This window comes from Erythrolamprus reginae, chromosome 4 (genome assembly GCF_031021105.1).
Source record: "Erythrolamprus reginae isolate rEryReg1 chromosome 4, rEryReg1.hap1, whole genome shotgun sequence".
Lineage (NCBI taxonomy): Eukaryota > Metazoa > Chordata > Lepidosauria > Squamata > Dipsadidae > Erythrolamprus > Erythrolamprus reginae.
In genome coordinates this window covers 36841461-36863356 of record NC_091953.1, presented here as the reverse complement: position 1 = coordinate 36863356, position 21896 = coordinate 36841461, and the positions used below count along the sequence as shown (strand labels likewise).

Genomic DNA, 21896 nt, shown 5'->3' with positions numbered 1-21896 from the left:
ATATGACTGAGTAGGAGTGGCTTGCAAGTCATGTGACCAAGTGGAAGTGGCTTGGATGATCTGGTGATGTTATTTCTCAAATAAACTTTAATTCAAATTAGTATATCTGTGTGGGGTGAGTAATTATTCACAATTAATCTCAATCTAAATGTTTCTGTATGTGCACAACCTTGGTAAATAAGATTACTCTGCTCATACATTAACACAATGCTTTCCCTATTGTGAAAGTATTTCTTTCTCTACCATGTCCCAATAGATATAGACATAGAAAAGGGTTACACTCAGATTGGGAGAAAATAAAGCTGACATAAAATACTTCATTAATCTTTCCTGGCATCCTATAGGATGATAGTTAGAGCATATTAAATGGACCCACATTCTTTACAGACAATGTTTTAGGCATCCTGACATACTATAGGAAGCATTTCAATCTATGATTGTTATTTCCCAAGTCAGAAAAGACAAAGCAAAAGGCAAAATGAAAAATACCTGTCAAAGATTAAATTTGTATTCCAACTCATATGCATGTTTTGTTTTCCCAAATATTGTATTTTTAATTCAATAAAGTCCTTCTGGCTAAGATTTGTTTTTCAAGTATTGGAGGGTAAATTATTTGGAACAAACGATATTAAACAAACTACGGTACTGAAAAATAACTTTCTTAATGTTTTCATTTCTTTCATGATGTCTCCATTTTTTGTCTTACAGAAATTACTCAATCTGAAGATCTTGTTACAACTATGGTACCTGTTGCTCCTGAAAAGACAAAGGCAACACTTGGTAATCATATACAATAAAAATTATGCTCTTCTCTGTTTTTGGGGGGGTTATTGTTTTTTGGAGGGAGCAGGATAAGAAATTCCCAGAAAAAAATATTTGTACCATTACAAATAATAACTATTTGCATTTTCCATATACTCAACTGTCCGTAGTACAAAATAGGCAGTAAATGTTAACTTTCACATAAAGAGTTCTAAAATAGCAATACCACTTTAATATTATCGTTACATATTCTAGTGGTTGAACAATATAGTTGAACAACCTGGCAAGGGAAATTACTTACCCAAGAATTTTATCTGATGTCTACTGTTATTCAGGCTACTTGTATTTCATCTGATGCAGTTTGTAGTCAGTATCTTTGGTTCATTATATCTCAACACAAGAAGAAGTAAAAAAAATTGCTTCTATATTCATTAATGTTTTCTGTTTCTGAAAAACCTAAAATCACTGAAATTGCTACCAACGGTAGTGCTAGGTGAAAAATTTCTTCTGTTACTTTGTTTCATATCATATCAAATTTGAATAACATTTCTTTGGATATACAGTATATCACTGGTTGCCTTGAATATACGTACACATAAATATTTTGACCATGTTTGAAATGTGCATGCAGCTATTACATCCAAAATTATTGGGAACCCTTAGCCTCCAGAGAGGGGCGGCATACAAATCTAAATAATAATAATAATAATAATAATAATAATAATAATAATAATAATAATAATAATAATTTATACCTTTGTAGTTAAAAATATAATCACAGGCTCAAACTTGAATACCTGACATAATGATCAGTGGTCTCTTTGTGAATGATTTGCAATGAGATCTGAATGATTTCCTAAATTACTTTTTGGATCTCTTGGTTTCCTGTGACATTCTTAATCACGGATCACCAGGTTTAATCTTACTTGGACAAGAATGACTGATAAAATGATTTATAATCTTACTAAATAGAATGGAATAGAATAGAATAGAGTAGAGTAGAATAGAATAGAATAGAATAGAATTTTATTGGCCAAGTGTGATTGGACACACAAGGAATTTGTCTTGATACATATGCTCTCAGCATACATAAAATAAAATATACATTTGTCAAGAATCATGTGGTACGGCACTTAATGATTGTCATAGGGGTCAAAAAAGCAATGAAGAAGCAATATTAATAAAAATCTTAGGATATAAGCAACAAGTTACAGCCGTACAGTCAACATGGGAGGAAATGGGTGATAGGAATGATGAGAAAAACTAGTAGAATAGAAGTGCAGATTTAGTAGAAAGTCTGACAGTGTTGAGGGAATTATTTGTTTATTTATTTGTTTAGTAGAGTGATGGCGTATCTCAGTTATACTGTTATTCTTAGCCTCAGAAGTTACAGCAAGCAAAAAATGCAACTGTCTTTGTTGATTTATGTTGGACACAAGAGCTTTTACCAGTTGGCTTCTGGGTCAAGTCAAGGTGCTGGATTACAACTTTTGAATTCCTTTATCACTTGGTTCTTCGTTGCTCTCAGGACTACTCACTTCACATGGATTCTACTCAGACAAAGTATGCTAAGTTAGAGAGACCTCTGTGACTTCTCACTTGTAGACAATTGGGTGAACAAATACCTTTAAACCTGCCACAGGAAAATTAATAAACGATTTATTCCTTCATGATGATCAAAAATAACATTCTTTTTATTGTAACACTGATTTATATTCTATAGGCTTTTCCACATATGTTTTGTTTTGTTACTCTATCAGATTCTAACATTGATTAATAATATCTTTTTTTTTCTTATCTTTCTTATTCGAGACTATTTCTTCTTAACATTGATTATATATCATTGCCCTGTTTCAAGTCATCTTCCAGAAATACATGGAATCATCTCTGTTTTTACTTAATGGTTTTAAGTCATGTACTTTTATTTGAATAAAACACAAGGCATGATTTCTAATGAATATCTCATTTCCTTTTTCCAGATCTTATTCCTTCAAAACCCAAACCATCTGACAAACAAGGAAGAAACAAGACTAAACCTGGTAATTGCATTTTGATAAACTGCTATTAGTGTTTGGAAATCTAACTAAAACAGTATCTTGAAATACATAAACATAAATTTATTTTAGTTTTCCATAATGGCTCATAACAAACCTATATGAAAGGTACAATTGTTTTTAATGAGCCAATATGTTACATATAATTGCTAATGCATTTTTTTTATATAGTATACCATCATATGGTAATATTACATTTAAAAGTCAATTTTTAATATGTTATTCTCTCACATTATCTCTCTCTCTCACTCATTCACACACATACACACCACTACACCACACACACAATTGCTGTCTTCGAAATTTGATACAAGGCTTCATGAAAAATAATTTATCTATTTGCACAAAGAATTGTGTTTCTTAATTTTTTATTTGCCTGTTGTCTGTTATTATTTAATAGGGCAACCAAATCATAACGGAAGGAAAAGATTAATAATAACTTTTTATTCATGTCATATTTCTTCTTCTCAAGCTAAATAATAATAAATGATAGGCTGGCAGGATTCTTTATGTATTATTTCTATAAAAATAAGTGCTCCGCAATCCAAAGGATATTAGGTCTCTTAGAAAGCAAGGAGAGAACACTTTCTAAGACATCACTCCATCAGGCCTAATCAATATGACCATTCATTCATTCATTCATTCATTCATTCATTCATTCATTCATTCTATTCATTCATTCATTCATTCATTTATTTATTTATTTATTTATTTGTTTGTTTATTTATTTATTTTGTCCAATACACAATGAGAGTTTTAGTGGGTGTATATATGGTGCAAAACTGAAGGGACTTGATACTGTAGCCTAGAGCAGTGTTTTTCAACCGGTGTGCCGCGAGACATCATCAGGTGTGCCGCTCAGCTCAGCTTCTGAGACCGGAAGCTGAGCTTTATTCTTCGCGCCCAGCTGGAGCTTCCCAGTGGAGGCAGCAACAAGTGTCCTTTCGGGTCCGGCGGGAGGGCAATGACAGCAGGAACGGGAGGCTGCCGGCTGCAGCGGCCCCGGGCAGATGCTGGGGGATGGCAGCGGCGAGCAAGAGCTCCAGGGCGGAGCTCTTTCCTGGTGTGGGTTGCAACAATTGTCCTTTGGAGCCCAGCGGGAAGGGAATGGCAGCGGAAACAGGAGGCTGCCGGCTGCAGTGGCCCCGGGCACCGTTCCCTGTAGGCTGGGCACGCCTGCGCCAGCGCACCCCAAAATTGACTTTGAAAAAACTAAATTACTTTCCAAAACAGAAAATTTATACAGAAGAATTACTAGAGAAGCTATAGAGATTGAGAAACGCCCCCTATGCATAAATAAAAGGGATGATACGTCCCGCCTACCAGAGATTTGGAAACCAGCCTTAAACAAAAAAACATATCAGAATAATCACCATATCAATCTTTCAAGTAAGTGTGATTCCACCAACCAATCAAATCACTAAAACATAGTCACCCAATCTATTTGCTACATTGAAACCAAATCTCCACCCCAACACTATATATAAGGAAGAAATGGCAGTTACAAACATTCCATATTTACAGCAACACGAAGCTTAAAACTTCAGCCTGATGATGGTGAATGTGATTTCACCGAAACGTCGCATCGACATGCAAAATATTACACAGGGCAAAACCCGAACTCAGAACAATCTACATACACACACACACACACACACATAGTAAAATATATGATGAAGGTTATAGAGGAGATACTCATAGTAAAATATATCTATGAAAGAATAGAAAAGAAGATATAGTAATAGAAGAAAGGAATAGGAGTTATAAGAGAGCAATAGGACAGGGGATGGAAGGCACACTGGTGCACTTGTACTCGTCCCTTACTAATCTGTTAGGAATCTGGATAGGTCAACCGTAGATAATCTAAGGGTAAAGTGTTGGGGGTTTGGGGATGACACTATGGAGTCCGGTAATGAGTTCCATGCTTCGACAACTCGGTTACTGAAGTCATATTTTTTACTGTCAAGTTTGGAGCGGTTAATATTAAGTTTAAATCTGTTGTGTGCTCTTGTGTTGTTTTGGTTGAAGCTGAAGTAGTCGCCGACAGGCAGGACGTTGCAGCATATGATCTTGTGGGCAATACTTAGATCTTGTTTAAGGCATCTTAGTTCTAGGCTTTCTAGGCCCAGGATTGAAAGTCTAGTCTAGTAGGGTGTTCTGTTGATCATGGTTCATTAGGATTAGAAGTGAACAGCATCTAGACAATCAGAAATCAAACAATCAAATAATTGCACTTACCAAAGCTTTGGAATTTTGGGGCTAGCAGAACTTTAATTCCTTTTTAGTTGCAAAAAGAATTCCCATAAGAATGTCTGAGTGTAATCTCTCCTTTTAACTTTGGTTTGGCTTATTACTAACAGAGATGTAGAGGACTGTTTACCCCACACATCTGCATTTATTTTGCAGTCTGAAAGATAATATTTTGACAAAACTTGGGATTAACAATTAGTTACTGATACATTTTGGTTTATTTTCTTTTGGGTTTTAGCTATTCAAGCTACTAAAATTCAGCCAGAACAATGTCGCAGAGCCAAAACAACATTAGCAATGTAAAGTATACAAATCTTTAAAAAGGATAAGAATGGGGACTTGGTTAAAGGCAGTTTCATGTGGTGATACAAGGTTTATGATAGAATATAGCTAATCACATTGAAAACTAAATGGATATGAATGAAATATAGACAAGACAAGTCTTATAAACATTTGAGTTAATAGCCAAATCTTCCTTTGGTGCTAAAAGAAAATTAAGAATGACCTCCAGAGAACTTTCCAATATCTCCATAAACTGTTCCTTGAACAGAATAAAGGGATACTATGAATACTATGAATTCAGTTGTGGTTATTAATACAATAAGTAGATGGCAATGTATTAAGATTGTTTTTCTTGTAATAATCTTACTTGTTATTCTATTTCCAAATCTGGTTCACAGAACTACCCACTGTGGCTGTGACTTTTATTTTGTTTCCTGTATCTTAACTGCTACATATCCAGAATAATTTTAGCTTCACAATCATATTTCCAATTGTTCCAAGATACTATGAATGATTTATTTATCTATACTTCCAAGTTAACTGGAATGAGCATTTATTCACTTCATGCAGCTTATGAATCAGTGTATACATGTGGTATGTGTGCGTGCAGGCGTGTGTAAATATACTACATTAATTCTCCACATAAGTATAGAATCTGACTATACAGAATACTACATCATATTTCTGAATCAGAAATATTATTACAGTGATACCTCATCTTACAAACGCCTCGTCATACAAACTTTTCGAGATAAAAACTCGGGGTTTAAGATTTTTTTGCCTCTTCTTACAAACTATTTTCACCTTACTAACCGACCGCTGCCGCTGGGATGCCCCGCCTCCGGACTTCCATTGTAAGCAAAGCACCTGTTTTTGTGCGGCTGGGATTCCCCTGAGGCTCCCCTCCATGGGAAACCCCACCTCTGGACTTCCGTGTTTTTGTGGTGCTGCAGGGGAATCCCAGCAGCGCAAAAACAGGTGCTTCGCTGTCGAGGGGAGCCTCAGTGAAATCGGAGCATTGCAAAAACACAGAGGTCCGAAGGTGGGGTTTCGAGGACTTCGGTGTTTTTGCAATGCTGCGATTTCACTGATGCTCCCTTCGCTGGGAAACCCCACCTCTGGACATCCGTTGCCAGCAAAGCGCTCATTTTTGCAATGCTGGGATTCTCCTGCTGGGATTCCCATGCAGCATTGCAAAAACACAGAGGTCCAGAGGTGGGGTTTCCCATGGAGGAGAGCCTCATGGAAATCCCAGCAGCGCAAAAATGGGTGCTTCAACTGGCAAAAGGTGTGAATTTTGGACTTGCACGCATTAATCGCTTTTCCATTGATTCCTATGGGAAACATTGTTTCATCTTACAAACTTTTCACCTTAAGAACCTTGTCCCAGAACCAATTAAGTTTGTAATTCTAAATTTTCACTGTAATTCTAAATTTCCTGATGTCAAAAATTTAATCTTCCTAGAACACCTGTAAGATTGTATTGATTGTCTAGTACTTTTTGCTTTGAAATATTCCATTTAAAAACAACACTGGATACACTTAACATGTTTAATTATTTTGTTTTAGCGTCATCTAAACCGAACAACAAAGTGACAGTCACAAAAACTCCACGTTTGAGAAAAGGTATCGCCTTCAAAAAGGAAATCCACTCTACTAAAATCAATACAGAACCATAATTTAGTTGATCAGTTTACTGCCTTGAATTACAAGCAAAACTGCCTGGGCTTGAAATAGTGAACCATGTTTTGCATTAATAGAAGAGAATATTTGTAACCTAAGGTTGGACTGTGATCCTTTGTGCTACCTCCAGCATCAATAATATATGTAATGTCCTGCTTGTTTCAATCTCTTTGAAAATATTTCATGTGATTCTTGCCCGTTAAACAGTTTTACATACAGTGGTACCTATACCTAAGAACACCTCTACTTAAGAACTTTTCTTGATAAGAACTGGGTGTTCAATATTTTTTTGCCTCTTCTTAAGAACCATTTTCTACTTAAGAACCCAAGCCTGGAAAAATTTCCCAGGAAATTTGAGAGCGGCACGAAGGCCTGGCCAGTTTCCTGCCATTCCCCCTTTAATCCTGGCCATCTCAGGCTTTTCTGGGCTGCCAGAGGAGTCTTTCAGTGGTGCTTAAGGAGGCTTTGGCAGTCCAGAGCAAACAAAGCATTTTCCTTTCTCTGGGTGCTTGGAGAGAGAATAAACCTCTGCCAGTGCCCAGAGAAAAGAAATGCTCCCTTCGCTCTGGGCAGCCCAAAACGAACGAAGCGTTTTCCTTTCTGTGGGTACTTGGAGAAGGAATAAGCCACTTTGCTGTGGTGACTCCCTCGCGCTGCGTCCCATACACCTGGTGCAAGGTTGCCTCCCGAAGCGTCTGGGTGCAGAAAGGCAAAAGGGGGCGCTCCGCCCCGATCAGATCAACTCGGCTTCAGCCAAACCAAGAAGTCACCACAGTGAAGGAAAGGTACTGGCTACAAAGCAAGCAAGCGAGAAGAGAGGGGAACCCTTCAGCATGGGAAGGAAGGAAGAGGAAGCAGGTAGTAGCAGCAGCTGCCGCTTTTCAGTCAAAGGAGTGGGAGGTTCTCCTTTCTCACCCACCTGGGTTTCTCTCTCTGGCGCACTGTATGGGAGGCAGTCTCATGCCGGGTGTATGGGAGGCACGTGCTCCTCCTTTTCGTCTCAGAGTGACCTCTTTTTTTTTAAGCCTTAAAGTTTTGGATTTTTTTGATTCACCTCACCTTCTTCCTTCGGCAGCGACTGTCCTCCTCCTCCTCTTCTTCCTCCTCCTCCTCCCACCCAAATTCTGAGCTTTTATTTCTTTCCTAATGGGTTTGCATGCATTATTTGCTTTGAAAAATTGCTTCTACTTACAACTTTTCTACTTAAGAACCTGGTCACAGAACGAATTAAGTTCTTAAGTAGAGTACCACTGTGTTTGTTTAGTATATAATACTGCATACAGGGTTTTTTTCCACAAACGTTTCTCCAAATTGCATATAATCCTCTGCATCAGTATAGCTGCTTTCTGTCAAAACACTGCATACCAGTGTTTTGCTGTTGCAGATCACAAAGTTAATCTATATCTTAGTATGCTTACTTTTGTTAAGGAGTGTGCAGAACCCTTGAGTTAACAAGGACATGCACAGAGGAAATATGGGATTCCAGCAGATATCCAGAAGATACGAGTAATTATTCAGTCATACAAAACAGATACATTAAAGTGTATAAAATAGTGTTTACTTTTAGCAGAGTCAAATTAAACATCTGATCATACACATTCAAATCAGTCAATATCTCCCAATACAATAATAATATTACAAGCCTGTCTTTGTCTTACATATCAGACATACATTACAGCTTACAAATACATCAAACTAACACAGAGCTTGCTACATTAGCCTCAGTGAATTAGCAGGAAAAGCAGAAAAAGCAGAGAGAGAATCATGCTTCTGGCTCCCTCTTATGGCAATTGGCAACACTACCTCTTAAAGCTATAGTATTTCAATACAAACAAACATTCATCATTAGCTTGTTTATATATTGCAACCCCAACTGTTTTGTACAAACACCTTTCCTGCTTTATTAACTGGAGCTAGCTGAGATGCAACTTTTGGAGAGCTAATTTGGTATAGTAGCTAAAACCGTTGAACTGGAATAAGGGGAGCTGGAATTATAATAACCATAAATAAATATATAATTGTCTCCAGTCAGTTCCTAATAACTTTGACATTCATTTTTTCAGTTGATCACAGAACAACACCAGCACCCCCTAGAACTAGAACACCGGGAGGACCGTCCTGGCGTAAAAAACCAAGAGGTAACTCTTAAATATTATTTCTCATTTATTTTAGTTTAGTTTAGATAACAGATATAGGCATAAATATGAAATGGATCCGAATAAAATGGCACATTAGGAAAGGGACGGTAAGCATGATGGTGAGGTTATGTACGCCCCTTAAGACCTCTTAGGAATGGTGTGAGGTCAACAGTTAGATAGTCTAAGGCAATGATGGCGAACCTATGCCAGAGACATATCTGCTGGCACGTGAGTCGTTGCCCTAGCTCAGGTCCAATACGCACGTGTGTGCCAGCCAGTTGATTTTTGTCTCTCACAGAGGCTTTGGGAGGCATTTTTGGCTTCCAGAGAGCCTCCGTGGGGATGGGGAGGACGTTTTTACCCTCCCCCGGCTCCAGGGAAGCCTTTGGAGTCTGGGAGGGCGAAACATGAGTCTATTGGGCCCATCAAAAGTTGGGAAACAGCCCATTTCTTGGATCCAGAAACCCAAAATTTGTCTGGTGGTATATAGTATTCTGTTGTGAGTATAGGAGTGGAGGACTCTTGTTGTGAGATATCTCTGGACTCTCTCAATTGTATTAATGTCTGATATGCAGTGGGGGTTCCAGACAGATGAGCTGTATTCAAGAATTGGTCTAGCAAATGTTTTGTATGCTCTGTACAATATTACCAAAAAAAAGCAATGCAAAATTAGGTTAATAACTCATAATGCTTTTTTTTTTTTTTAAATGTTGTTACAGTGTTTGGTAGTGGCGTCTATACTTTGTTCCAGATATATTTAATGGTTCTTTGCTTATCTCTATAGACAGATAAATAGAAAACAATAATGCAATTGTGAAATAATTAGTTGCAATTCCACCAGGGATGGGTTGTAACCAGTGCGATAGGCAACTGTGCACCAGTAGTGCCGTCAGATTGCACAATTCGGACACAGCCATCTTCTTTAATTTTTCATATTTTTTGCTTCGTGCGCATGTGCAGAAGCAAAATCTCGCGAGGGGACGCTCCCGTGTGAGATATTTCAGTGATTTTTTGCTTCCATGCATGCAAGATTTTTGCAAGATTTCAGCACCTTTTTGCTTCATCCATTTTGCAGAAACAAAATCATGCTGGGGATGCACGTGCACATGTGTGTGTAGCACACACATGCGCGAGACAACCCAAGCTGTGTGCAAGTGCAGAAATATGAGAACTAAAACATTGGATTGTGTATTATTTAGTGAACTCTATTTCTCTATTTCTATACTTTTTCGCATACTGTTGTGGACAATTCAGTTGCATTCCTTAGCATTATTACATTTTCTATAAAAGTAGGAAGACCCTTTCCTTTCAGATGACGTAGGTATTACTTGAGAAATTTACCTTTCTCGCATTTAGTCTAACATTTGTTCTTGTTGAGAAATGCATCCTTGATGTTGCATGGTTTTTAAATGATGGGTTTTTAGATGCTTTTTTAATATTAGTTTTGTTTATTTATTTGTTTGTTTGTTTGTTTTGTCCAATACACAATGAGGGTTTTAGTGGGTATATATATACACATAGTAAAATACATGATGAGGGTTATAGAGGAGATACTCATAGTAAAATATATCTAAGAAAGAATAGAAGAGAAGATATAGTAATAGAATATATCAATGAAAGAATAGAAGAAGAGGTATAGGAAGAGAAGAAAGATATAGGAGATATAGGAAAGCAATAGGACAGGGGACGGAAGACACTCTAGTGCACTTGTACTCGCCCCTTACTGACCTCTTAGGAATCTGGATAGATCAACCATAGATAATCTAAGGGTAAAGTGTTGGGGGTTTGGGGATGACACTATGGAGTCCGGTAATGACAACTTCGATTACTGAAGTCATATTTTTTACAGTCAAGTTTGGAGCGGTTAATATTAAGTTTAAATCTGTTGTGTGCTCTTGTGTTGTGGTTGAAGCTGAAGTAGTCGCCGACAGGCAGGACGTTGCAGCATATGATCTTGTGGGCAATACTTAGATCTTGTTTAAGGCGTCTTAGTTCTAAACTTTCTAGGCCCAGGATTGAAAGTCTAGTCTGATAGGGTATTCTATTTCGAGTGGAGGAGTGAAGGGCTCTTCTGGTGAAGTATCTTTGGACATTTTCAAGGGTGTTAATGTCTGAGATGCGATATGGGTTCCAAACAGATGAGCTATATTCAAGGATGGGTCTGGCAAAAGTTTTGTAAGCTCTGGTACATTGTCACACTGTTTTATTATTGTTGTGAGCCACCCGAAGTCGCCAATTCCAATGTAATGGGAACTTGGGTAAACTATTTTTGGTAAAATATCTCATCTGTCAAAGCAGTCTAATTGTTTACTTGACTTTAATATCCACACTTCAAGCAGCAGTAGATAGTTTGTTTGGACATTTTAATGTTCCAAATATCCATGACCAAATGCAAATTCTCAGACAATAAACTAAAGGAAGTTTGAGGCAGTCCCAACAGTAGACTCTGCCAGGAATGTCAGATTCCAAGATGGCCAAAAGATGCCAGTTGGTGATATATATCTGTGGCAATGAAAGCTTGTCTTTGTAAGTTTTTCCATTTTAGATCATTTTTCAATTGTCAGACAAAACAATTTGCACTGGTATTTGGAATTGTAAAACATGCTGTGGGCAGTCTTGCAAAATTGTTGAGGTGGGATTTCTATAAAGAAAATATAGTACTTTTTTTTTAAGGTTTCACATAAAACCGAAGAATAACCACTGGTGTTACATGCCGTAGAATTATATAAGAGAAAGCATTGTCCACTAAGACAGCTCATGGTGGGGGGGGGGGTTGCTATATGTGTCTATGTTTTCTTTCTATTTCTGTTACTATCTACTCTTTCTTGGTTTCTTTTTGTTCTGTTGTTGTCTTTTGTTGTTGTTGTATTTTTCTGTTCAACCCAAGACAGGGAACAATTTATTTATTTATTTATTATATTTGTATGCCACCCCTTTCCGTAGACTCGGGGCGGCTAACAACAATAATAAAAACAGCATATAACAAATCTAATATTTAAAATAACTAAAAACCCTTATTAAAAACCAACCATGCATAAATTGTATAGGCCTGGAGATGTACAACTGGGTATCATCCGCGTACTGATGATACCTCACTCCATGCCCTTGGATGATCTCGCCCAGCGGTTTCATGTAGATATTAAATAATACAATAGTACAATACAATAGTAGGATAAACAAATATGTAACAAAGTGGAAAGATCATGTACTGTCTTTTTTAATGTTTATATATTTAATAAACTTTTTTTTAAAAAAGAACTATAAGAAAATATGAAACTGAAGAATGTTTGGAATACATGTACACAAATTGAAACAATATAGATTGCAGTATTCAGAATTTTTACATTAAAAAAAGCTTTTTAGGCTTATTTACTTAATTATATTGGGCATCCAGGGGATTAGGAGCAGCACACAAAACTAGAAAAAACAAACCATGTAAACAGCTACCGTGTTTCCCCGATAGTAAGACCCCCCCCGATTGTAAGACATATGGGGGGTTTCAGGGGGGTCGGCTTATATAAGCCATACCCCGAAAGTAAGACATATGTCTTACTTTCGGGGAAACACGGTAGTATAAAAGGAATTAAAGGGGGGAAAAACTAGACAAATACTATTGCGGGGGGGGCGATGACATTGCTTCCAAGCTCCCCGCGCGCCCCTCGCCTTCGCTCGCCGCGGCGCCACCACCTCTTCCCCTGCCGAGGCTCAGCTGCAAGCGGCCAGCGAGGCCGATCGGCTCCGAGGCGAGCGGCCGGAGCTGCGCCCTCCTTCACCAGCCTCCTTTCCGGCAGCTCCCTGCGCGCCCCTCGCCTTCGCTCGCCGCGGCGCCACCGCCTCTTCCCCTGCCGAGGCTCAGCTGCAAGCGGCCAGCGAGGCCGATCGGCTTCGAGGCGAGCGGAAAGGTGAGTGGCGCGGTCAGGCGCCCTCCTTCGCCCGCCTCCTTTCCGGCAGCTCCCCGCGCCCGAAGACGAGCCGGCCCCGGTGCCCGGGACAATGTAAGACATACCCCCAAAGTAAGACACAGTGGGGCTTTTGGGGGTAAAAAGATAGTAAGACACTGCCTTACTATCGGGGAAACACGGTACAAGCATTAATTCAGACAATCCTGACCAATTTGCAATCTCAACCAATTTGCCCTAATAAGCAACAAAATCTGGGCGAGATCATCCTGGGGCATGGGGTGGGGTATCATCAGTATCCTGATGATACCCAGCTCTACATCTCCACTCCATGTCCACTCAATGAAGCAGTGGAAGTGATGTGCCGGTGCATGGAGGGTGTTAGGGTCTGGATGGGTGTCAACAAACTCAAACTCAACCCTGATAAGATGGTTTTGATCCCAGGGACAATTCCATCTGTCCGTCCATTACCCTGGGGGGGGGGGAAATTACTGACCCCCTCATAGAGGGTCTGCAACTTGGGCGCCCTCCTTGATCCACAGCTAACATTAGAGAACCATCTTTCGGCTGCGGCGAGGGGGACATTTGCCCAGGTTCGCCTGTTGCACCAGTTGCAGCCTTACCTGGACTGGAAGTCACTGCTCACATTCACTCATGCCCTCATCACCTCGAGGTATGCCCATGTCACATTACTGTAACGCTGTCTACATGGGGTATTCGGAAACTTCAGATCATGCAGAATGCAGCTGCGAGAGCAATCATGGGCTTTCCCAGATATGCCCATGTCACATCCACACTCCGCAGTCCACATTGGTTGCCGATCAGTTTCCGGTCACAATTCAAAGTGTTGGTTATGACCTATAAAGCCCTTCATGGCATTGGACCAGAATACCTTCAGGACTGCCTTCTGCTGCATGAATCCCAGCGACCAATTAGGTACCACAGAGTTGGCCTTCCCCGGGTCCCGTCAACGAAATAATGTTGTCTGGTGGGACCCAGGGGAAGAGCCTTCTCTGTGGCAGCCGCAACGCTCTGGAATCAACCCCCCCTGGAGATCAGGACTGCCCCCACCCTCTTTGCCTTTTGCAAACTCCTAAAAACCTACCTCTGCCACAAGGCATGGGGAAATTGATTCCCCCTGGCCGTTCCGTTTTATGTATGGTTTGTTTGGGGTGTATGACTGTTTTATATTAAGGGTTTTAACTGTTTTTTAATCATTGGATTTGTACTGTGCTTTGCTGTTGTGATCCGCTCCGAGTCTTCGGAGAGGGGTGGCATACAAATCTAATAAATAATAATAATAAAATCAACAAAATAAAGAAAAGAGCCATTAAACAAATAGCAAATTTCAAACTTGGCTTGGCACCAAAGCCAGATTTTTTAAATTTTTCTGGTGCCCTAGCAGAGAGGGCACCATTTTATCTTTGTTATAGAGCAGTGATGGCAAACCTTTTTTCCTTTGGGTGCCGAAAGAGTGTGGGCGTACCCTATTGCGCATGTGTGAGTGGCCACACCCATAATTCAATGCCTGCGGAGGGTGTAAACAGCTTCTCTTATCCCCCGGAGGCAATCTGGAGGCCAGAAATGGTCTGTTTCCCAACTTCTGGTAGACCCAATAGGCTCATGTTTTGCCCTTCCCAGGCTCTAAAAGGTTCCCTGGAGCTGGGGAACAGTAAAAACATTCTCCCCAATCCTCCCGGATGCTCTCTGGAAGCCAAAAACGCCTCCCAGAGCCTCTGTGTGAGCCAAAAATCAGCTGGCCAGCACACACATGCACGTTGGACCTGAGCTAGGGCAACAGCTCGCGTGCCAGCAGATATGGCTCCATGTGCTACCTGTGGCACCCGTGCCATAGGTTCGCCATCACTGTTCTAGAGAATAGGATTGCAACAGCTGTGTCACATGGGCACACTGAGAGGTACCTATCACTGCATTTGAAACTAGCTGTAGTTTCCAGGTGGGCTTCAAGAGCAACATCATGTAGAGTGCATTGCAAAATCCAGTTGTGAAATGATCAAGGCATGCCTGACTTGTTGAAGAGCTTCTCAACTCAGCTCAGACACATTTTTAGAAATGAGAAAACACTGGAAACCAGCTCTTTATTTTTTGTATTTTTCTTAACAATCAAATGTGGATGAAAACCTGATGGGTGCCAACAGAAGCATCGTGAGCTTATTAGCAGCCCATATTTGGAATTCCAGGTTATGCTGAATTACTCACTGTGAAGCCTAATTTAGAGAAAGATTAATTAAATTATTTTCCAAGCCACATCACCTACACAAGAGCATGACATCATTTGAAGGATTAGGTAAACAGTTTGAGGAAATATATAGATATTAGAAGATGTCTAACTTTTACGCGGGAACTTATGCCATACAATGCTGAACTAGGACAGATGTTGTATGACTATAAATATACTGTATATGAATAAAAATTTCCACTTGGTGAAAAATGTCCAGTCTATGTTTCTGAGAGCCTAAAACACGCATGTTCCTTCATGTGGAAACATATACGGTCTTCCTCCTACAAGATACAATCTTACATATGTGTTGCATGGAAAAGCTTTTCTAAGCTTGCTTCACTTGGTTCTTTTGAAAGGACATAAGATATTATCTTCAAAGCTGAATGCATCTGTTCTTGTAAGATCAGTGAGATTGAGTAGGACAGTGTATTATTATTCTGTCTCTTTTACTATGATCTTTGCATGGACTAGCAACGCCTTCAAAATAAGAAGGGTTGAAAGAATTTTCGTCCTATTTTTAGACCAGTGTTCTATGATTGCAAATAAGGTTGCAGCTGTTTTCTGTCAGTTCTGGGGGCACTGTATATGTTACAAGGATTGGAAATGGTATGAGTTCAGTTACAGTAAAATGTGATGTTTATGAATAGGATTCACTTTGATTATGTTTCTTCTGATTTTGTTGACAGTTTTAAAATATTTTAAATATTTAACATTGTTGTTCTTTTTTCTTTTCTTTTCTCTTATATTTTGTTTCTCAAATTCTTATAACTGATTTGAAATACATTATAACTGATTGCTAAACTAAATGAAATAAGTAAACCTTTGTTCTCCAAAAATTATCTTAAACGTTACATAGCATTTCGCCCACCATTACTTTCACATTCTTTATGTAGGTTCTGCTATACATGACACTATTTAATATGGGGATTTATGGAGATTACTCAGCAGATCAGCAGAGACATGATCTTCATATAGCTTGTTTTCATATAGCCGCCCCGAGTTTTCGGAGAGGGGCCGCATATAAATCCAATAAATTGAATTGAATTGAATTGAATTGTTTTTACTGAGAATTGAATGAGAACGTTTGACGCTTGAGTTAAATTTTATTTTTAAGTGGCTTGTCTACTCCCTTTATATGAGCTTCAAATTTAAAGCACAAAAAGATTCAAATAAATCAAAAACAGAAGAGGAGTACAGAAAGTGTATGATGTTATGTATAAAAGAATTTTTCTATTCCCATATTGGTCTATAAGAATCCAAATTTTAAGATACAAGGAGACTACTATTCACTTTCTCAACAATTTGCCTCTGTTGCCTCTAACATATAGCTGTCATGGCTACTTATACTTTTGTCTTTATTTTTAATTCTAAGATGGAAAATTAACAAATGAAGATATTGCAAAGCCGCTCCCTCCAAGCTCTGGTACTAAATCCAGTATATCAGTGGATCCCACAGTTGTAAGAAAAAAACCAGATCCAGGTAAAATGTGTCCACTATGCATTATACAGTGTCTTCCCTGATCTGCTTCCAGTATCATTCTTATCAGATTCATTAAATTGCATATTCTATAATAATAGAATAATAGACAGAATAATCAAGAAATTTGGCTGGAAGGAAGGAAGGAAAGATAAACAAAAGATAGATGATGATAGATGGATGGATGGATGGATGGATGGATGGATGGATGGATAAATAGATGATAGATAGATAGATAGATAGATAGATAGATAGATAGATAGATAGATAGATAGATAGATAGATAGATAGATAGGCAGGCAGGCAGGCAGGCAGGCAGGCAGGCAGGCAGGCAGGCAGGCAGGCAGGCAGGCAGGCAGGCAGGCAGGCAGGCAGGCAGATAGAGACAGAGATACGGGGAGGAAGGGAGAGAGAGGGAAAGAGAGAGAGAGAATTGATTGACTGACTTGTTTTTTGAAATTGAATTCACTCTAGTATTAAAGCTTGGAAAGAATGCATGTAAACATGCATTAGATTTTTTTTAAAAAAATTATACTTATTAACGTCAGAGAAATTAATTTATGTTAATGTAAACAGACTTGCTACTGCAGTTACAAGATCTATTTAAACAAAACAATTGTAATATTTATAAATTATATATTACAACATAGTTCTACTGGATTTTAAACAAATAATAAAGACAAATATTTACATATATATAGGAAGATCTGAAATATCTGACTAACCAGATATGAAGTGTTTCACACTCAGTTCATCTCAAACCATACTCCTTACTCAAGGAGGATAAACTACCTGGAGAAGGAACTTCTTGCCTTCACTTGCCACTGCAAGAATGCAATGAACTTCTTTTAACAAAAGATCTACACTGACTAGTTTGTTAAGTAATGTTATTCCTCCCAGTTTTGGTTTTATGAGGAAGCACGCAGATTGTCTTCAGTTCCCCAGACTAACACTAAAAATGTAAAGGCTCCCCTGCACATGTGTGTTAGTCGTTTCTGGCTCTAGAGACAGTACTCATGTCTGTTTCTAAACTAAAGAGCCAGTTCTGTCCAAAGACATCTCCATTGTCATATGGCCGGCATGACCAAACACCAAAGGCACACAGAGCACTGTGACCTTCCCACCAAAGTGGTCCCTATTTTTCTATTTGCATTTTTATGTGCTTTAGAACTGCTAGGTTGACAGAAGCTGGGATAAGTAACAGGAGTTAACTCTGTTACTCGGCGCTAGGGATTCGAACCGCTGAACTGCCAACCTTCTGATCAACAAGCTCAGCGTCTTAGTCACTGAGCCATACATCACTTTTTCTAAACTAACATTACTGCTGAACTATTGTCCCAGTCCATAGAACTTTGCAACATAAAGATCATATTTCATATTTCAAGGGGGGAAATGGGCATATGTTTCACCTTGACTCAATTTCCTTCGTAATGACAATCTATTCTGTTACCTACTAATATAGAACAAAGCAAAAGCCTGTAAATATTCTTAACTGGACAAAAAGCATTCATTCTAACAAATTAATTTAGCTACCTTGCTCTACTCTTGCTGAGTCTGTTGCCAGAAGCACGCATATTTTACTGCAAGAAATTCAGTGCCTCAAAAATAACACCTTTTAGTGCTTTCTTGATATGTTTTATGCTCTTTTTTGCAGCTTTTATCGCTGATGCTCATGCTTTATAAATGTGTTGAGAAGTGTAGCTATTAGCCATTTTCTGATTACATGATGTGTGGATCCTCTATTAACAGTGGTGTCTTGTAACATTATACAATAGCTACACTACCTGGTTCTCCACGACCTCCTTTAGCTCCTGCCAGACCTACACCAATACGAAGAAGACCTTTACCTCCCAACAATGTGACTGGTAAACCTGGCCGTTCAGGTATATTATCCTCCTAAGTGCTTTTTTTCTTACCTTTACAGTGTTCCCTCGATTTTCGCGGGTTCGAACTTCGTGAATAGCCTATACCACGGTTTTTAAAAAAATATTAATTAAAAAATACTTTGCGGGGTTTTTTTCTATACCATGGTTTTTCCTGCCTGATGACGTCATACGTCATCGCCAAACTAATAATTTTTGCAAACAAATAACAAAAAAATAATTATTGTTAATAAATAATTATGTTTATAAATATCAGGATCACTAAGTGTCTTATTCAATGGTGAGTACCAGTAATAATGGTGAGTAAATGGTTGTTAAGGGAATGGGAAATGGTAATTTAGGGGTTTAAAGTGTTAAGGGATGGCTTGTGATACTGTTCTTAGCCAAAAATGGTGTATTTACTTCCGCATCTCTACTTTACGGAAATTCGACTTTCGCGGGCGGTCTTGGAACGCATCCCCTGCAAAAATTGAGGGAACACTGTATTCTCATATTGCACACAGTTCTCTTTATATATGCCCAAGGGATACTTCGGAGAGGGGTGGCATACAAATTATTATTATTATTATTATTATTATTATTATTATTATTATTATTCAGTGTGACTAGAAAATAAGTGTTGGCTTGTGGCGAAATGGACGGTAAACAAATAAATAATAAATAAATTAGTCTTGTGATCAGTCATCCAAACATTCATTTGAACTATCACAACCTTTTGCAAACATCCTATAGTATTTCCAGGAAATATATTTATTGATCCTGTGTTATTCATGGGATTGATAAGCAGTGAAGAAACCTCACTTGCCATGTATAATTTTTTTTGTGTCATCCTACATATACAATTTTTACCAACTTTCTTTTCCCTACAGAATATGCATATCCACTTATAAGTAGTTATTCAAATACTATGCAGGAGTTGATATCCAATAATTGCTATGGGAAATATTGTGTGTCTATTCACAATAAATTTGTATTGGAGAGGGCAAACAGGTACCCAGTGAGAAATTTTACAGAAATATTTACACATTATCCAATCCTTCAGAATCCAGAATATGGATTCAAGAGTGGGGTTTTGGGGGCTAGGTGATGATACTACAGAGTCAGGTAGGTCCTGTAATGCAAGTAATAGCACTTAGATGCCACTTCACACTGCTTTACAACCCACTGCCATTAGAAAGAACATTTCAACCTGTGGTCAGACAATACGAATACAGATTTGCAGATTGTAAGGTGAATTTTTCAGAGGTGTTTTTTTTTACAATGGGAATAAATATATTGTGTATAGATCAACTGAATTACTGAAGGTCTTAAGCATAAAACGTATCAGGAAAGACTTAATGAACTCAATCTGTATAGTCTGAAGGACAGAAGGAAAAGGGGGGACATGATCGAAACATTTAAATATGTTAAAGGGTTAAATAAGGTTCAGGAGGGAAGTGTTTTTAATAGGAAAGTGAACATAAGAACAAGGGGACACAGTCTGAAGTTAGTTGAGGGAAAGATCAAAAGCAACATGAGAAAATATTATTTTATTGAAAGAGTAGTAGATACTTGGAACAAACTTCCAGCAGACGTGGTTGGTAAATCCACAGTAACTGAATTTAAACATGCCTGGGATAAACATATATCCATCCTAAGATAAAATACAGGAAATAGTATAAGGGCAGACTAGATGGACCATGAGGTCTTTTTCTGCCATCAGTCTTCTATGTTTCTAATTAAGCTTACTTGTTTAGCCTTTTAATTGCATACTATGCCATATGCTAATCAATAGAAAATAAATTACAAACCGTATAGATATGGAATACTAGAAACATTGTAATAAATACATTAATGCATTAACTCACTTATATTCAAGAATTTACATTTGGATGAAAATTCATATCTGTTTCTCTTTGTGTAAAATTACTTGAAGAGAACATTTTTAATTAATTCCTTTGATTAATGAATGTTTTCTACAATTATGACATGTTTATTTTACAATCAAGTCTGTGTAAATTCTAGTTGATATCAATTGTCTTTTTATTTTCCTTATAGGAAATGTCTTGATGCCACGAACTAATTCTATAGCCAAACCCACTTGGCCAAGTTCCCTTGTGAAAACAAATTCACCTAAAAAGCTACCTACAGCAGCAGCATCTCCAGATTACAGTAAGAATGGAATAGCTCCAAGAATAGAATAATTCCAAGTTTTCTTCATGTTTTTGTTAATATAAGTCTTGTAGCTTAACACCTAAATTAATAGCAATTCCAATCATTACGATACCATACCAAATATCGGCGCACATTTTTCTTATATTACTCCGTTGAATACTACACCTTACTTTTGGAGTAGCCATAAGAGGTCCTAATAAATTGATTATAGGAAAGTTGGGAACTGAAACAGGTTTAATGTTGCAATTATAACCATTTATTTATTTATTTTGACAAGCTTATATACATGATACTAGTAGAGAAACATTAGGACAGGGGATGGTAGACACACTGGTGCCCTTTACTGACCTCTTAGGAATCGGGTAAGATCAACAAAGGATAGTCTAAAGGTAAAGTTTTTGGGGTTAGGTGATGATACTACAGAGCCAGGTAGGTCCTGTAAAACTATTATTTATTATTATTATTATTATTTATTAGATTTGTATACCGCCCCTCTCCGTATACTCGGGATGGTTTACAGCAATGATAAAAACAATATATAATGACAAATCTAATAGTTAGACTCTAAAATAACAATAATACATTTAAAAAGTCTAAAAACCAAGAAAACCCAATATATAAAAAACATACATACAGTCATATCATACACAGAAAACTGCATAGGCAGGGGGAGATGTTTCAGTTCCCCCACCTGATACAGGTAATATCACTTAGATATCACTTCATAGTGCTTTACAACCCACTCTAAGCTGTTTACAGAGTCAGTATATTGTTTATTTGATCTCGGAATATGCCTAAGAAAGACTAATATGATTTTGTTGAAATTTTAATAAGTAATTAACCAAAGAACAGGAAACAGAATATAGGTTATTTTTCACTGACAAGTGCTGTAATATGCAAGGTTTTGGTGGGGCACTTAGCAGCTATGTTACATTAGTGCATTTGCATAAATTGTTTGATATTAGAGGAGAATAGTAGTGTCCAAGTTTCTCAAAGTATGTAGAAGAATTAAAACAATAGGTCATTGTGAAGAACATTAAACAAACTTTTTTGAACTATGAAAATAGGTATT

General features: G+C 38.0%; 1 protein-coding gene across 1 annotated transcript in view; it reads left to right on the top strand.

Annotated features, from left to right (window-relative positions):
• The window catches only part of ABI3BP (ABI family member 3 binding protein), a 76882-nt gene that overhangs the window by 32118 nt on the left and 22868 nt on the right, over nt 1-21896 (top strand). Inside the window, exons 37-43 of the mRNA XM_070750057.1 lie at nt 709-780; nt 2742-2801; nt 6918-6974; nt 9095-9169; nt 16683-16790; nt 18563-18670; nt 20708-20821. Of these exons, the coding sequence (XP_070606158.1) occupies nt 709-780; nt 2742-2801; nt 6918-6974; nt 9095-9169; nt 16683-16790; nt 18563-18670; nt 20708-20821 (594 nt within the window). The remainder of the gene's footprint in view (nt 1-708; nt 781-2741; nt 2802-6917; nt 6975-9094; nt 9170-16682; nt 16791-18562; nt 18671-20707; nt 20822-21896) is intronic.